Source organism: Delphinapterus leucas, chromosome 13, assembly GCF_059928025.1.
Source record: "Delphinapterus leucas isolate spDelLeu-1000000601 "Yukka" chromosome 13, BTC_Dleu_Yukka2, whole genome shotgun sequence".
In the NCBI taxonomy this organism is placed as follows: Eukaryota; Metazoa; Chordata; class Mammalia; order Artiodactyla; family Monodontidae; genus Delphinapterus; species Delphinapterus leucas.
The window spans coordinates 7,141,107-7,159,862 of record NC_143141.1 but is presented as its reverse complement, the minus strand read 5'-3'; the positions used below and the strand labels follow the sequence as shown (position 1 = coordinate 7,159,862).

Below are 18,756 nucleotides of genomic sequence, written 5' to 3'. Positions count from 1 at the left end.
AACTGGGAACCAGGGAGGGTGGCTCTAGACTCACCATAGCTCAGGGTGAGAGATCAGGAGTAACACAGAGGCCAAAGTACACAGGGCAGCCCACGTCACTGTGCGGAAGGCACCCGTCTCCTCTCCAAGGGAAGAAGGCCCGAGTGTTGGACAAACAACCTTCTGTGGGATTCACACCCTCCCCTTCCCTCCTCATCTCGCCGAGTGGGGAGAAACTGAGCAGCATGATTAATGGGAAGGGCCTTGGCATAAAAATATCTCCCACAAAGGACCTAACATCCTCTGTGGTAGGAAGACTAATGGTCTCCCGAAGGTGTTGACCCCCCAGTTCCTGAAGCCCGTGGCTATGGCAGCTTACACGGCAGAAGGGGCACTGCGGATGTGAGTCAGGGACCTGCAGGTGGAGAGCTTACGCTGGATCTGCCCCGCCTCGGTGGGTTCAGCCTCATCGCAGGGGTCTTTCCAGCAGGGAGCCGTGCTGGGCTGTGACCAGGTGTAGATGAGTCTATGGAAGGGGGGCCAGAGGCGGCAGCTGCCGGCCTGGAAGACGGACAAACGGGTGAGAGGCAAGGGACACCGCAAGCCTTTGGAGGCCAGAAAAGGCCAGGAAATGGATTCTCCTTTAGAGCCTCCAGGAAGGAATAAAGTCTTGCCGTCACCTTGGTCACAGCCTGGTGAGACCTGCGTCGGATTTCTGACCTCCAGAACTGTACAATAAGAAATTTCTGTTGTCTTTAAGCCACTCCCATCATGCAATGTGTTACAATTAGAGATTAATTGGGGTTAATAAGCAAAAAACTCCTAGAAAAAAGAATGATTCATACCTCAATCAAGTTAGTCGAATCACCTTGCTTTCTGAATCCAGGCTACAGAACAGAGGAGGAGGAGTTATAACAGAGTGGAGGGTGAGAAAGGACTCGGAGGTGAGCTGACGCTGAAAGCACTGTCTTGGGTTTGGAAAAGACAGAACTCAAGTGGGGGTAAAAGACAGAAGCCCCCAAGAGACAGAAAAAGAACATAAAAATGGATGGAAAAGATACAAAAGACATTTCATCTGACCGTAAACCTGCTGAGACCTGGCCCTGCCCCCCTTTCTCCAGGACAGGTGAGTGGGCACAGTAGGACGAACCATACACTCTCAGTCACAAGCGCACACCATCCCCACGTGTGCCACCCAAATGCGGAGAAGTGGGGTCATCTGCACTTACAAATGCTTCACAGACCTGAAACCCATTCATCACTTAAAGAGCCAGTGTCACTGAGAGCAGTCCTGGGAGCAGGGAGAAAGCCCACGATGATGGGATCGAGGGCTAGGAAAGTTTCCGATTTAACGAGAGTTGGGGATTTTCTCTTCATTTATCCAACACCTGTTCATTGGGTGCAGGGCAATCTTACATGCAAAACATAAAGTGTTCCTGCCAATATACTAAAATTACTACTAAATCTTCCCATGTTGGTGGGAGAAGTACAAAAGCTGACAGCCGATCAGAATAAACTGATTTCTGAGAGAAAAGAAATTACCTTCATGTAGTATTAATCAGAAAGCATTTATCGCTTTGCTCCAAAAGGCACATGCTACTATACCAGGGGCTTCTTTGGGCTGCAGATAAATGAACTGGTTCATAAGCGACCATAATGGAGTAAACAGCATAGCAGGTACTGCCAAGTTTTCCCCAGCATAATGTGTCTTAGCACATTACGGCAGGACATAACAGCGTGATAAAAGAAGAAAGGACAGTATACCTGAGGCTCAGGTTCTCTGTCGGGCATTAACCCAAAATGGCTTAAAATCTGTTCTTTCATGTGATCCTGAAGTGAAGCAAACCAGGACACAGACTGCTGATAAACTGAATCATGCAGGGCGGTGAGTTCTTCATACTCTGCACCTTCCACCTGACCAAGGAGAAGAGACAACCTTTTCAACAGTTCATTATCGCACGCGTGTCCATCACACAGTGACTGCGGCCACGTCTGCTGAGCGGATTCCTGGCATCTAACACTTCAGTAATTCATCAGTGTTTTATAAACAAGATATATGCTCAACACAGAAATCTTCACTTTTTTTTACACACTGGAGCTCTATCTACCCTGTCTGTCTGTCCGTCTGTAACATCCAGATGTTTCTGTTAATATAAGCACGGACCCGATGTTATCATGAATCATTTTTAATGAGTACATGCAATCCTATATCGGAGATGTGCCATGATTTACTCAACCATTCACGTAAGATACATTTTAAAATAATACAAGTAATATAAGTATTTACGCAAAAGTGGTTTTGCGTGTGTGTGTGAGAGAAGGGGCTGTCATTTCCTCAGGATAGTTTCTCAGCAGCAGAATTACCAAGTCAAAGAGTTATAACATTTAAAAAATTATACTCCATGTCACCACATTATATTCCAATAGATATGTTACAGCAACAGTGCATTCACGGCCCGAGCCTGATGCCAGGGGGAGGCCCTTAGGCTTCAGACGGATGCGCCCTGCTGCCCGGGGCCCCTCTCACTGCCCAGCAAGGCTCAGTCCTAGGTAGGGACACCTAGGAACAGGTGAGCAGGAACAGCTCCGGGCGGGGGACCAGGGGACCCAGGTTTGTTCTGGCTCCATCACTGCCTCTTGTGTGGAAGCTTTGGCCAGTTGCTCAGCTGCTTTAGGAGAGAATTTTCCCATCTGTAAAATGGGAATAAAGCACTAAGGTCCTTCCTGATTATAAAACAACAGCATTTATGAAAATTGAGGTAAACTGAGGAATCAGATTATAACACACACGACCATTCTCAATTTGATTTATATAATACAAATCAAATATTCATATGTAGTGGAGAGTTTTCTTTTAAAAAAAACTAAATTATTTCATGTGGTAGCTATTTAAGCTGCCATTTTAAAATATATACATACACCCCCAAAAGTCATCATCCACAATGACAGTCAATAAACCCGCTCATCAGATTTGTTATCAGCATAGAAGAGGGACCCTGAGAGCCACCGCACTCGGTCTTCTTCACACTCAGCTCCCTGGGCCCAAGACCTCAGAGCTCACCTCGCTGCACTCTGCCCTCTGCACCACAAGGCCCGGTGCCCACAGATGACCAGAAACAGCAGCTGGCAAGGGGACAGAGCTGGCACCGTGGGTGTGACTACTCACCTTTCCATCTTCCAGATACTCAATGTCTGCCGTGTTGTAGCCGTCTCTGTGACGGTGGCTCAAAACCCGGAAGCGGCTAATCCCAACAGCATCCACGACAGAGCTGCCGTCGGGGAACGTCCTGACGTCCTTGATCTCCAGCATGCAGCTGTACTCTGAGATCCTGGCAGGACAGGCGGGAGAAACAACCCTGACTAAAAATGCAGGAGGGTCTTCAGTTCTCCCCAGATGCAATCCTGGGTCTTAAAGGAATAAAAAGCCAAATGAAACAAACAGCATCTCCATACCAGAGCAGCAAGGTTATTTCCTCCAAGAGACCAGCAGCCGATGAGAAACACACTGATGTGCGACACGGCAAGAGAAGGGCCGGCGGGGACGGGGTACTTGTGCCTCAGCCCTTCTAACCAGTGGGGTGGGGACAGGTGGACCTGAAATGTGGCCCCCCAGCCCCCTTGGCTGGGGCACTAGCGCACTGTCCCCACCCCCCACCCCTCAGACTCCGCTCCCCTCCCCCATGCTGTTTCCCTCCCCAACAAACTGCCACAGAAAGGCATCTACAAGCACCATCTTCGGGGCTTCCCTGGTGGCGCAGTAGCTAAGAATCCGCCTGCCAATGCAGGGAGCATGGGTTCAGGCCCTGGTCCGGGAAGATCCCACATGCCGTGGAGCAACTAAGCCCGTGCGCCACGACTACTGAGCCTGTGCTCTAGAGCCCACGAGCCACAACTACTGAGCCCACGTGCCACAACTACTGAAGCCCGTGTGCCTAGAGCCCACACGCCACAGGAGAAGCCACCGCAATGAGAAGCCCGCGCACTGCAACGAAGAGTGGGCCCCACTCTCTGCAACTAGAGAAAGTCCGCGCACAGCAACGAAGACCCAACGCAGCCAAAAATAAATAAATAAATATTTTTTAAAAAGCACTGTCTTCATCTCCCTGTCTCCCCATCACACCTCAAGACCCCGCCGTTCTACCAACATGAGCCCAGTGGAGTCACACGTGATGCTGGCACGCCCCAGCTGACCTGTCACTGACCCAGCACTCTCGCCCTCCCTGACCAGTCCCTCCCTTCACCACAGGCATCCTCCACGTGTCCCCAACACACTGGGGCTGCCCGGGACACTGTATCCTCACTCCAAAGCTCTCCCGCGTGACCCTACCCACAGTCACGGTTCCCACTGTCCCCCACGTCCCGACAGTATCGATCGTGCCTACGATGTGTCAAGCATTACACAGAGCAATTTATCATATGTATTCATCCAAGCCTCACAGAAACATGGAGGCTCAGAAAAATTAAACTGATCTAGGGCCACAGGAAGATTCAGAGCCGAGATCTGAACCCAAGGGTATTTGATGCTAAAGTGAATGAACAACTGCACTACACACCTCCGAACTAATGCTGAGGGAGGACTCCCAAGCTACACACCTGCACAGAGTTAACACCTCTGCCTGGATCGCCAATAAAGCGCCCTCCTTCCTAAGGGTCTGTCTTATCCACAGCTGCAGTGCGCATGGAGCCGCCTGAAGAGCCCCTTCAAAGGAGGCCTCGGCGCCCCAGCTCACATGTCAGCTCCTCCAAAGTCGGTCTCAGCCACAAAACCTGTTCCTGCGATAAACAGCTCACCTGGTCTGTGGCCAGGAACTTGGCTGCCAACTCTGCAGCATCCAGGGGATCGAGGCTCTCATGTTTGCCCACATGAGGCCATTAGAAATTTGTCCAAAAAATCAGCTGAATTCTCCCCCTCTCCTGGGCTTGGCCATGGGTGAGCCAGGGCTCCTGTCTGCTCTCTCCCTGGAGGACCTGTCTCTCCTCGGTTCAGTAGCTTATCTGTAGTAAATCTTTTCTGGATGTTCCATATTCCCAGTGGAAGTGGAACTTCTGAAACTGTTTTTTCACTTTGCTCATGCTGATTGCGATGAATCAAATGTTAATACTTCAGATGTATTCATCTCTTTCTCTGCGCTAATGCTCTCGGCATCTTGTGTAAGAAAAGAATCTCTCCCTGTTGCCAATTGTAAAGATAGTCCCCAATATTCTCTCTTAAATGTTTTAATATTTTGTTTTTCACACCTCACGTTGGGAATGTAAATGTTACTTTTTGTGTATAGTATAAGGCAGAGAAAAGATTTTTTTTTCCCATTTGGACTACCCACTAATTGTCTGAGTACCTTTTATTGAGGAGTTTTGCCTTTTCTCACAAAATTACATATAAATTTGGAGTCCAAATATGAGTGGATATGCTTATGTCTATAGTCTGTTTCAATGGTCTACTTACTTGGACTTGTAATTTTATTGCAGGGATGTTCTCCCCTCTTTCTCAGCTGGTTTTTCAAAACTACCATGGTCTTGGTCTTTAACATAATGATTCTAAAATCAGCTTGAGCAATTCCATGAAAAACCCTCTTGTGATGCTGACCAGATCTACTTTGGATTTAACATATATACACTACCAAACGTAAAATAGATAGGTAGTGGGAAGCAGCCGCATAGCACAGGGAGATCAGCTCGGTGCTTTGTGAACACCTAGAGGGGTGGGAGGGAGGGAGACGCAAGAGGGAAGAGATATGGGAACATATGTATAACTGATTCACTTTGTTGTAAAGCAGAAACTAACACACCATTGTAAAGCAATTATATTCCAATAAAGATGAAAAAAAAAAGAACATCTATGACACTGAGTCTATGTACCCATGAACACAGTATCTCTGTCCATTCTTGAATATCTTTCAATAAAGTTGTAGAATTTTCTCCATAAATGTTCTACATACATCTTTAGAAAGATATGTTCCTAGGTATATACGGTGGAAACTAGCAGATAGCCCTAAACATCCATTCTCCCCTAACTCCTGGGCAACTGGATGGACTACATTTCCCAGCCTCCTCTGCTGGAGGTGTGAGCAGCAGTGACTGATATGGGCCCCTTTTCTCCAGGATCCCCTACAAGCACCAGGGCCTCTTCCACCAGCTAGAACTTGGATGTAACGATCTCATCAGGACCATGCAGTAACGACAAAGCCCTAGAGGATCAGGAAGCCAGGACATGGGCAGGACCTGGGGTCCCCAGACCAGTCTTTGGAGGGGAGCTGCCTGCTGATTTGGAACATCTTCCCTAGAAAAATGATGCAAAACAAAAAGAGACAGAAAACCAAGCAGGGCTTCCCTGGTGGCGCAGTGGTTGAGAATCTGCCTGCTAATGCAGGCGACACGGGTTCGAGCCCTGGTCTGGGAGGATCCCACACGCCACGGAGCAACTAGGCCCGTGAGCCACAACTACTGAGCCTGTACGTCTGGAGCCTGTGCTCCGCAATAAGAGAGGCCGCGATAGTCAGAGGCCCGCGCACCACGATGAAGAGTGGCCCCCGCTTGCCACAACTAGAGAAAGCCCTCACACAGAAACGAAGACGCAACACAGCCAAAATAAATTAATTAAAAAAAAAACAAGCACCATGGGTTTTTATAAGACTGAAAATTTTCTGGCTGTGTGGATAAAGGTTTCATGGAGGATGTAACAATTTTTTTAGACCTAAAAAGTTGGACCAGATTTGTTTGTATAATGGTGAGCTAGAAGAGAACTACAGACAGAGGGAAGCATGGAGGCATGAAAACATGAACTTTTTTTAGAGGAGGGCGAATAATGTGGCAATGGACTAGTAGGTATGATGTTCCAAAGGAAGGAATAGGAGATGAGGCTAGAAACGAAGGGTGGGACCACATCATGGATGGCCCTGAACTTATACTTTGTTATGTCATAGGAGACACCAGAGGTTTTCAACATCACCTTAAACTGTTCTTCAAGAAAAATGACAAATGATACATTTAATTAGAACCCTTTCTTTGAACACTGGTAATTCTTACCCTGCGTGCTCTGCAGATAAACACATGCCAAACCGTTTGGTGCCAGTTTCCACGCATCTTCTTATCATAAGCCGACAGCAGGGCTCACAGACGTGGAGCGGACAGGACACGGAGGGGAAGGCCACGGCACACACGAAGATGGGCACATCCCTGGTCAGACTGCGGGGCGAGGGAAATGTGAACTTAGAGGTGGAGCTGTTAGAAACAGAAGGGAGTGAGAGTCACTGTGAAACAGCAGAAGCTAGCCAACCTCAGCTCTCTCACTTACAAACCCCTCAGGTTTGCCTCAGGCTTAGGTGGGAAAAGAAAGCCAAGGGCCACAGCTTGAGAAAGTTCTCAGCTGAGCCACGTTCCCTGCCAAGCCCTCTCACTTAATCTGAGGAGACCACGCTTACGATCACTATAAAAACACTCTGATGACCTTGAGGACACTGTGCTACGTGAAATAAGTCAGACAGAGAAAGACAAATACCACCGTAGGGGCTCATTTATATGTGGAATCTAAAGATAAACAAAACCAAGCTCATAGATGCAGAGAACAGACAGGGTTACCAGAGGAGGGGGCAGGTGAAATGGGTGAAGGGGTCAAACAGCACAAGGTTCCAGTCACGAAATAAATAAGCCCTAGGGATGTAAGGTGCAGCGTGGTGACTATCGTTAACAACACTGTGCTGTGTATTTAAAAGTTGTTAAGGGCTTCCCTGGTGGCGCAGTGGCTGAGAGTCCGCCTGCCGATGCAGGGGACGCGGGTTCGTGCCCCGGTCCGGGAAGATCCCACATGCCCCGGAGCGGCTGGGCCCGTGAGCCGTGGCCGCTGAGCCTGCGCGTCCGGAGCCTGTGCTCCGCAATGGGAGAGGCCACAACGGTGAGAGGCCTGCGTACCGCAAAAAAATAAAAATAAAAAAAGTTGCTAAGAGAGTAGATCTTCAAAAGCCCTCATCACAAGAAAAAAATTTTTGTAACTATGTCTGGAGACATGTTAACTAGACTTACTGTGGTGATCATTTCACAATATACACAAATATCAACTCATTATGTTGTACACCTGAAACTAATACAATGTGAGATGTCAATTATATCTCAAGAAAAGTAAATAAGAAAAAAATTCTGATGAAAGCCGTCAAAGGTAATGAGTTCTAAATAAAAAAAGAGTAGAAGAATGATAAGGTCTCAATAGTTACGGGTCACTACAACACAACATTTTAATCACTTTAAAAGAGAAAAAATAACTGTCAAGCCTATTTTCAGTGGTAATCCCTTTTTCCCTTCTATGTCCTGTGCCTTTTCAATTCTGAAAAATTCAGCATTGCTTATTTAGATACAAAAAGCAACCATATAATATTGTCAAAACACACTTTTGAAATATTTCTTACAAACTTTTTCAATTAAATTCACATGAACTCTTTGCAATTAAATTTTTTGGAGGCTAATTTCTCTGCCAAAGGCAGGGGAAAAAAATGAGATAAAGTCGTGAGATTAACAAGGATTTTCTTCTTTAGCCTGAACTCAACACCAAGTACCTGGAGCACGGAGACTTACTTTGAAAGCTCAGTCATTTCTTCATCATAAATTCTCTTTCTGTCAGACAGTTCGTCTGACAAATATCGAAATATTAATTCTTCAGCCAGAGTAGTTATATGAAAATTTCTGCTTGCCAACAACTGGAACAAAAGAAAAAGTTAAATAATACCACATGATAATTAATTCTTAAGGACAAAGAGCTCTCTTCCTAGTCAAGGGTCAACAAGGAGGTGGGGGGAGGGGAGTCGTCTCAGAAGACAAAAGGGACTGAGGTGACAGCAGGGGGGTCGGCCCTGAGAGGGAGAGAAGGGGAGGGGGAGGGGAAGTCCCCGGACACCCCCCCCCTCCATGAGAGAAGCAAAGAAAGGGTTTCCTTGGAGCAAGGAAGAGGCAATTCCCATTTTGCTGGTGTATACCCTTTCCATGAGTATCATAATGTCAGGGAGGGTGAGTAGCAGGTGGTGGGAGAGAAGAGAGATGAAAGAACCACCTGGAGAGTGAAAAGCTGAGGCTACCAGAGAAGCACAATAAGGATGACTAATAAGGACTTCCCTGGTGGCGCAATGGCTAAGAATCCGCCTGCCAATACGGGTTCGAGCCCTGGTCCGGGAAGATCCCACATGCCGCGGAGCAGCTAAGCCCGTGCATCACAACTACTGAAGCCCGTGTGCCTAGAGCCCATGCTCCGCAACAAGAGATGCCACCGCAATGAGAAGCCCGTGCACCACAACGAAGAGTAGCCCCCGCTCACCACAACTAGAGAAAGCCTGTGCTCGGCAACAAAGACCCAATGCAGCCAAAAACAAATAAATGAATAAGTAAATTTATAAAAAAAGAAATAAAAAGAATGACTAATAAGGTTTTGGGTCTCAGATTTAAGATTATGAATTTAAAGTGAAATTTAATCTTCCCTATTTTGTGGGTTTACTCTGGCACTGCGACGCTACTTATACAGACGCACACAAAAGGCAAAGAGTTGACTTGACCTGGACTGGGAAAGGGCATTGAGGGTCTGAGGAATTAAAGCTGGATGTGAAGGGGAAATAGGTTGAGACCGAATAAAAAAGTGCTAGTTGTCAGTTCCCAAGAAATACTTACTTCTGAGAGTTTTTCTTTGCACAAAGGACAATGTGGGGCATGGTCCAGGCAGCGCTCGAGGCATTTTAGGCAAAACGTGTGTCCACAGGGCGTAGTGACAGGCTCAAAGAGCAACCTGGAGAAGACATCTGGGTTTTCAGCAAGAAATGTCCAGAAGACGTTTTCAAATAACCTTTTTATAAGAATTCTAGAAATCACTTATATCCATTTTCCATTTATAACTTCCTTAATCTTATTTTTAGAAAATAAATCGTTATTGAGATATACGTAATTTCTCTAACAATAAAAAGCCCATTATGTTTGGGATACAAAATTCAGAAAGACTGAATTCTTCACAGTTGCGTAGATTCTATGTCATCCTACCTCATGCAAAGGGCACACTCAAAATCAGCCACATCTATCAGGAGCTCTGCACTTTCTCCTACGTTAGAGCTCACGTTCCTTTGGGGGTGAGGAATCAGCCTCTGAAAAAGTTAAATGCTATAATTAACACTTGCACATCTGGGTTAAGAGCATGTGATAACTGTATTTCCTCTGGATAAAGTATGTTACACCAAGGTAACAAACCACGCTGGATGCGATTAGCAGTACAGCTGTCCCTCCGTATCCCCGTGGGGACTGGCTCCAGGATCCCCACAGATACCAAGACCCCTGACGCCGCAGTCCCTTACGTAAAATGGTGTGGTATTTGCATATAACCTAAGCACATCTTCCCACGTACAGGCATCGCCCAGAGATATTGCAGGGTCAGTTCCAGTACACTGAAATCAAGTGAATATTGCAATAAACTGCATCACACAATTTTTTTTTTGGTTTCTCAGTGCATATAAAAGTTATGTTTATGCTATACTGTAGTCCATTAAGTGTGCGACAGCATTATGTCTAAAAAAAATGTACATGCGTTAACTGAAAATAATTTATCGCCAAATGTGCTAACCATCTTCTGACAACACAGGTTTGCCACAAACCTTCAATTTGTTAAAAAAAAAAAAAATCTGCAAAGCACAATAAAACGAGGTGTGCCTGTACGTTAAATCATCTCTAGGTTACTTATAGTAATATATGTAAATGCTATGTGTTGATAACTCATTCCTACACAGGGCAAAAGAAAGTTTTGCTTTTGGCACTTCTGGCATTTTTTTTTCTGAATATTTTTGATCCGTGGTTGGTTGAACCTGCAGATACTGCGGGCTGACTGTACACAGCCATAATTTAACTGTAAAGCATGAATAAAAGTGAAAGTTATACCTAAATTTTCTCTGCTATTTTTGACTATGAAGTCCTTGTAGGGGCAAACATTTAAACCGTCCTACAATCTTGAAGGTGATATGTTCATTTCATGATCAATTTTAAACCACCTATATAAAATGTTTCTAAAGTATATTGAGTATCAGCCAACATTCTATCACTCTAGGGTCACACACTCAGTGACAGAATAGCCTTACTGGGCTTCCCTGGTGGCGCAGCGGTTGAGAGTCCGCCTGCCGATGCAGGGGATGCGGGTTCATGCCCCGGTCCGGGAAGATCCCACATGCCGCGGAGCGGCTGGGCCCGTGAACCATGGCCGCTGAGCCTGCACGTCCGGAGCCTGTGCTCCGCAACGGGAGAGACCACAACGCTGAGAGGTCCGCGTACCGCAAAAAAAAAAAAAAAAAAAAAAGTAGCCTTACTGACCTTTCTTGGGAATTTTTCCAGGGCCGTTCACATCGTGCGCATCCTCCAAATCATTCGGAAACTGTCTCTTTAAACCAGTGCTCAGCGCCGCTGGAAGAAAACTTTCTAACACTTCCTTATCCTCCTCACAGTGTAGGCCCAGTATAAAATATAACACCGAAGAATTGGTATTTCTAAATACATCCTGTTTCTCAGATGGATTCTGGTTAAGTAGGAAAAAAGAATCCTGAATATTAAAGAAATCACAGCATCAGAGAAAAAAAAATCATGCAGCAGCCTTTCTTAGAAATCTCTGGAAAAAAAGAGAGCATATACTCTTCCCTCATAATTGGTTTCATCTATTAACTTCTAAGATGAACTTTACACTTTTCATGGTAAAATATAAGGATAATTTCTTCCGGAAACAGATCAACTGAACGCCAATCTTCATATATTCAAACCATCCCTCTGCTCTCTTTTCTCCAAGACAAAATAATATCAAGTCTCCTGATGTTGTGTGTTGTTTGGAGATGTTCTAAAAGTTTCTTTCAGTCTTCAGTGATTTTCATTACTTGCATCAAATTCCTTTAAAAGTGTCAATTCTCAGGCTGAGAAGCCAGAACTGGTCTTAAGAAGTACTTGTAGCTAACGTAATGCAACCGTGTGAGTAACTTGTAAATGTTCAAAATTACATAAAGTTTAATCAAGATAATATTGACAAACACGTGCACTTCCCACCTTAGAACTCCCTGCACTGCCACCTCCCTCCACAGGAGGCTGGCTGTTTATGTGGTTCTGACACTGCGCCGTTAACCTTGTGTTCAACAGTCTGCTTTGGACGGAAGATGTTAAATTCTGAGGCACGTTTTCTGAAGCGGGAAAAACACCTCACACATCACCTGTAACATTGCCAAGACGGAAAAATATATATTTTAAGACACTTTTGAAAAATACATCACATACCTGAAAGACTCAGAGGAAACTCTGAAGCCAAACAGGCCTAAAACACTGACAAGAATAACTACCCTATTCCAACTGCCAATGTTTTAAAAATTCAAGTGTGTCTGAAACCACAGTCAACATCTTAAGCATTTGAGCCCCCAGTTCCTGTCCATCTTACTCGTACCAATTATAAAATACAAGCATTACAGTCTCTTTGAGCTTGGTCCTTACACACCTGCTACAGAAAATCTCCCCTAAATGTCTCAGGGGTAAGAGAGAAACGTGGGGTGTATCGGTTGCAGGGGGTCCCAGACTGAACCTGAGCTGTGATGACCCACAGGATTAAGATAGTTCTAGAGGGCTGCTTAATTTACAAGAGAACCGGAAGAGTCAACCAGTAAGAACTTTAAAGGAAGAGAAGGTGAAGGGACACAGTTCTGGTTCACCAGCTTTTGGTGGTGGTGGGAAGTGCCGGCCAGTCCCTCGATGGCCCTGCAGAAACTCATGGACTCAGCTGAATCCGAGGGCTTAAGAGAGGCGTAGAGGATTCACTGAAACCTCAACGAAGAATGCACCCACTGCGCTGCAGGTGACAGATGAGCGCACCAGAACCCACGACCTCTGCGGCAGTGAGGGTCAGCACCCCAGCAGGGACGGCAGTGTCCTCGGCACTGGCCCTGAGGGGTCAGCAGAGCTGCAGGAGGCTGCCAGGGAGGGTACCACATCTCACGGGCATCAGGAGGCTGGCACTGTTTGGCGCCTTCTGTGACAGAAGATACCCAGCACCCGTAACATGCTGGAGGAAAAACGTCATGTCTGCATGCAAAAGCACCAGACAGGCAAGAATCCACAAGACCTGAATCCTGGTCCTGGGACCTTCCTGAATCTGCTTAATGTCGCTGAGCTCGGGCTCAACTTCTCATAATGCTGTTGTAAGGATCAGTTGGGGCAACACATGTTTTACGATTCTTGTGAAAGTTGCAGTGAGACAAAGCAGGCAGGAATCGTTAAAAACAGCCAGCTCACGATTCAATATTATTTTGACAAGTGGAAACAGTGATCAAAACCAATGAGTGACAACTTAACAGGATCAACAAAGACCAGTCAACTACACAAGAAAAGGATAAAAAATAGTGCCAGAAAGTGCTCATTAAAAAAGAAACATCTGGCTCTTCTGGCTAATTACAGTTCTAACAGAAGCCAACAGTGTGATGGGAGGCTAAAAATAAACTCCCAGTGAACACAGGGAAGATAAACGTTCACCACCTGCAGCCACTGCATGTAGGGGCTAAAGTTCGGGGTATACAGCAAGGCAGCCAGAGGAGGAAACCTGACAACCCTGTTCTATGGGGAGAGGATGTTAGGTTCAAAGAACTAGTTAAGGCGAAGATGATAGCTCTTCTCTAATATCTAAGGGGGTTTAAATTAAGGAGGAAAAACTTTTCTCTTGCTCCAGAGACTAAAACTCAAGTGTAGAGTGGAAATTACAGGGTAAGTGTACCGTACAAGTTGAAAATAAACAGTGTTAAAATATGGAAACGTTGATGTAAAAGCAAGGACTCCTTGTCACCGGAAATGCTAAGACTGTGTACCTACCGTACAGGCTTTTTTATAGGGCAGGTCCCTACATCAAGTGTGACTCGATGACCTCCAATAGGACTGGATTAAAGATCTGCATAAAAGAGCAGGTGTTCCTGCTCCATGTTGGTGAAGCTTTGCTGAAAATTTCAAGTCAACCTATGTAGCTGAACAGATAACTTTTGCATATATCATGATGTCTCTTACAGGGCTTCTGCACAAACTACAGTCCTTGAATTACAAACTCTAGGATAAATCACTTTGCCTCCCCAGCTGCACACATCTACCCTGCCTCAGTAATACGTGTCACTATTTCAGCAGAATTGAGGTATGTGTACACTGTCTCATGAAACATGCTACACTATAAAATGCATGAACTCATCATTATCACTGTGTGTTTTAAATCACACTGTCATGAATAATTCAGAACTACATTTCTTGTTCATTTTACATGTAGCAGCTACTCAGCATGGACACAAAGGCTGAAAATAAGACTTCAAGAAGAAAGTCATTGAAAGGAAATCACACCTTCTGCACTTCTTTCTTCACTGAGTTACATTCAGGATTCAAAGCAAGGCAGTAGAGAAACTCCTTCAACACTTCCTTACTTCTTCCCAGTCCGGAAAGAGCCAGAGCTTTCACGTGATGTCCCTGGATTCATCCAAAGATATACATTTGAAAAAACAGTGTGATGATATACTCATGTACAAACAGCCCTGAAATTAAAAAAAAAATCACTGGAACTGTTTTACTTGCACATTAAGTAGAATAAACACAAGCCCTCTAGAGCTAGAGGATGGCTCTAGCTCTACTGCCTTCGAAACTGGGCAAACCTGAATGTCCCGCAAGTGCAACACACAATCAGAACACAGGAGTCCATACCTGGAATGTGAGCCCAAAGCAGTTCCAAGGGACATGCTAAGAGAGAACTGTCTACCACCCTTCACTCACCCAGTAATCACAGGTCACTACCACGTTCCTGTCTTCAAGGAGCTTACAGTCTTGTGGGAGCACACAGACAGGACAGACATAACTAACACAAAGTGTAATACACAAAGTCCCACAAGAGAAATGAACAAAATGCAATATGGGTCAATATTTTCCAACAGCATTTTGTTTTTGCTTTATGGATGCAATGCGGCAATGAAGACCCAATGCAGCCAAAAATAAAAACAAATTGATTTAAGAAAAGAGGGGGCATACTTGTCTTGCTCCTGACCACTGAGAAAAGGTTTTTAACTTTTCACCACTGAACATGATTTTGGCTGTGAGCTTGTCATATACAGCCTTTATTATGCTGAGGTTCATTCCTTCTATACTTAATTCGTTGAGAGTTTATATCATAAAAGGGGGCTGAATTTTGTCAGATGCCTTTTCTGCATCTATTAAGATGACCAGGGTTTCCCTGGTGGCACAGTGGTTGAGAGTCCGTCTGCCGATGAAGGGGACACGGGTTCGTGCCCCAGTCCGGGAAGATCCCACATGCCGTGGAGCGGCTGGGCCCGTAAGCCATGGCCGCTGAGCCTGCACGTCCGGAGCCTGTGCTCCGCAACAAGAGAGGCCACAACAGTGAGAGGCCCGCATACCACACACACACACAAAAAAGATGACCCTATAATTTTTATCCTCCATTCTGTTAATGTGGGGTATCACACTGACTGATCTGCATATGTTGAACCATCCCTGCATCCTAAGGATAAATCCCACTTGATCCCGTTGTAGTGATCCTTCAGTGTGCTCTTTAATTTGGTTTGCTGGTATTTTGTCAAGAATTTGTGCATCTACATTCATTAGAGATAATTGGCCTATACTTTTCTTCTCTTGCAGTGGCCTTGTCTAGCTTCAGTATCGGGGTAATGCTAACCTCATAAAACGACGTTGGAAGTGCTCCATCCTCCTCAATCTTCGGAAGAGTTTGGTGAGGACTGGCATTAATTCTTCTTTAAATTGATAGAATAGACTGATATGAATTTAGATTGATAGAATTCACCAGTGAAGCCACCTGGTTCTGGGATTTTCTGTTCTGGGAGATTTTCCATTACTGGTTCAATCCCCTTGAGTGCTATTGGTCTGTCCAGATTTTCTAATTACTTCTTGATTCAAGACTTGGTAGGCTGTATGTTTCTAGGAATTTACCTATTTCTTCTAAATTATCTAATTTGTTGGTTTATAAATGTTCAAAGTAGTCACTTTGAACCTTTGTATTTTTGTGGTATCAAATGTCTTCTCTTTTACTCATAATTTTATTTATTTGAGTCATCTCTTTCTTCCCCAGTCTAGCTAAGGGTTTGTCAATTTTAACTTTTCAAGAAACCAAATCTTAGTTTTGTTCATCTTTTATGTTGTCTTTCTCGTCTCAATTTCATTTATTCCTGCTCTAATCTTTTTTACTTCCTTCTGCTAACTTAGTTTGTTCTTTAGGTTCCTGAGATTTAAGGGTTTTTTTAAAAATTTTTTTAAAGCATTAGTATGTATTTATTTATTTATATTTATTTATTTTTGGCTGTGTTGGGTCTTCGTTGCTGCATGCAGGCTTTCTCTAGTTGAGTGAGCGGGGGCTACTCTTCATTGCGGTGGCTTCTCTTGTTGAGGAGCATGGGCTCTAGGCACGAGGGTTTCAGTAGTTGTGGCACGCAGGCTCAGTTGTTGTGGCTCTCAGGCTCTAGAGTGCAGGCTCAGCAGTCCTGGCGCACGGGCTTAGTTGCTCTGTGGCACGTGGGATCTTCCTGGACCAGGGCTCGAACCCGTGTCCCCTGCATTGGCAGGCAGATTCTTAACCACCGCGCCACCAAGGAAGTCCCTGAGATTATTTTAGATCTTACTTTTTTCTTAATGTAAAAGTTTATTGCTACAACTTCCTTGCTAGAACTGCTTTTGCTGCATCCCATACATTTTGGTATGCTGTGCTTCCACTTTGGTTCGTCTCTGGGTATTTTTCTATTTTCCTTTCGATTTCTTCTTTGACTCAGTGGTTGCTCACAAGCCTGTTGTTTAAGTCCTATGTATTTGTGACTTTTCTAGCTTTCCTCCTATTATGTATTTCTAGTTTCATACCATTGTGTCTGGAAAAGATACTGGATAAAATTCCAATCATCTTAAAATTATTAAGACTTGCTTTGTGACCTAGCATATGATCTATGATGGAGAATGCTGTGTGCCCTTGAAAACATATATTTTGCTGCTGTTTGTTGGAATATTCTGTATATGTCTATTAGACTCATTTGATCCAGTAGTCCATTATTCCTTATTCAAGTTCAAGTCCATTATTTCCTTATTGATTTTCCATCTGCATGACCTGGCTTCAGTGGATCATCTAAACTCCCCTTCACCTAAAGTTGGCTGTGAGGGCACCAACTGGGTAGGGGTGCACTGGCACCATCTCCATGCAGATCTGCCAGCTGAGTTCAACATTGGCAAAGACCATGGGGACACTCAGCAGCCGAGACAGCCAGCATCCCATGGGTATCTGCAATGGCAGTGGCAGCTAGGGCTGCTGGGGTCCTCCTCTTCTTCTCTTCTATGTGTGGGGGGATGTTCCAGCTGAGGGGATCCCTCTGTGGTACCAGGCCTGAGGCACTTGCATTCAGAGCAGAGCAGGAGTCACAAGCTCAGTGGCAGGCAGAACTACCGTGGCCCCTGTGGCCTGGGACACAGGCTCACTTGCTGCGATGATGGAGTCAGTATCTGAGGTGCAAGTGTGTGTACATCACCCATGGAACGGGGGTCTGGGTCCCCCTGCAGTGATTTGTATTTAAGGGGGTCAAGAGGGGGCAAGATGCAGCAGCAGCAAAGCCCAGGGATAACAGGGCACAGAGGTGTCCCAATTGAGGAGGAAGGGATGGAGCACAGAGCAACAGCTGCACAGTCTGGTGACAGAGAGTCAAAGTCCCAACTGAGGACCCAGGGGGCGGGGCACAGAGCAGCAGCTTCATGGTCCCGTGATGGCAGAGTAGCAGATGCATAGACCCTAACTCACTTAGGCCCCAGGGGGAAGGGCACAGCACAGAGGCAGCTCTGATTCCCACAGGTGGTGAGGCCCTGTGGCACCCTAATCCTCATGAGTGGGGCACAGCAGCAACCTGGGTTCCTGAAAGCAGGTCTCACCACAGTGAGAGCTCCAGCACTGGGAAGGAGACCCTGGGGAAGGACCCTGGGCAGCTCCATCATCTGGGTTCAGGATTGGTGAAGACTGTAAACGTCCTTGGAAGCAAAGGCTGCAGAGGTCCATGGTGGTGACAAGGATTGCTGAGGTCCTCCTGTTCTTCTTTCCCCATGGGGTGAAATCCCTCTGAGGGTATATTTCTACAGACTTTTAAGTCTGTATCTTTGCATTTAAAATTGATTCCTGTAGGCAGACACCATGTAGTTAGTTGGTTCTTGCTTTGGTCTATTTGTGGTGCACTTCATCACTTCCTTTATATTTGAGTTACAATTTACCGTTTTCCTTCAGACTTGAAAAATTCCTTTAGCATTTCTTGTAGTACACATCTGCTGGCAACAAAGACATGTTTCCTAAAAATGTCTTTATTTCAGCTTCATTTTAAAGATATATTTTTACTGGATATAGACTTTTGGTTGAAAGGTTTCTTCTTTGGGCACTTTGAATATGCTATTCCAATGTTAACTGGCTTCCACAGTTTCTGATGATATGTCATTAATGATCTTATTATTTTCCTGTATGTCGTTTTTCTCACTTCATGTCATTTTTCTCTTGGTGCATTCAAGAATTTCTTTTTATCTTTGGATTACTGAGTGGCAGTCATTATGATGTGTCAGGGAGTGTATTTATTTGTATTTATTTTGCTTTGGGGTCATTAAGCTTCTTAGATCTGAAATTAATATTTTCTATTAAATTTGGAAAGCTTTCAGCCCTTATTTCTTCAAAAATTTTTCTGCCATTTTCTAGCTTCTCCTTCTGGGATTCCAATTACACATATATTGTACCATATGTTTCTAAGATTC

At 45.1% G+C, this 18,756-nt stretch overlaps 1 protein-coding gene across 1 annotated transcript in view; it reads right to left on the bottom strand.

Annotated features, from left to right (window-relative positions):
• The window catches only part of LONRF2 (LON peptidase N-terminal domain and ring finger 2), a 59,136-nt gene that overhangs the window by 25,266 nt on the left and 15,114 nt on the right, over positions 1-18,756 (bottom strand). The window contains 11 exon segments of the mRNA XM_089922640.1: positions 1,744-1,893; positions 3,146-3,308; positions 7,003-7,161; positions 8,542-8,663; positions 9,622-9,736; positions 9,985-10,070; positions 10,072-10,085; positions 11,296-11,497; positions 12,013-12,149; positions 12,152-12,173; positions 14,323-14,445. Coding sequence (XP_089778766.1) covers positions 1,744-1,893; positions 3,146-3,308; positions 7,003-7,161; positions 8,542-8,663; positions 9,622-9,736; positions 9,985-10,070; positions 10,072-10,085; positions 11,296-11,497; positions 12,013-12,149; positions 12,152-12,173; positions 14,323-14,445 — 1,293 coding nt within the window.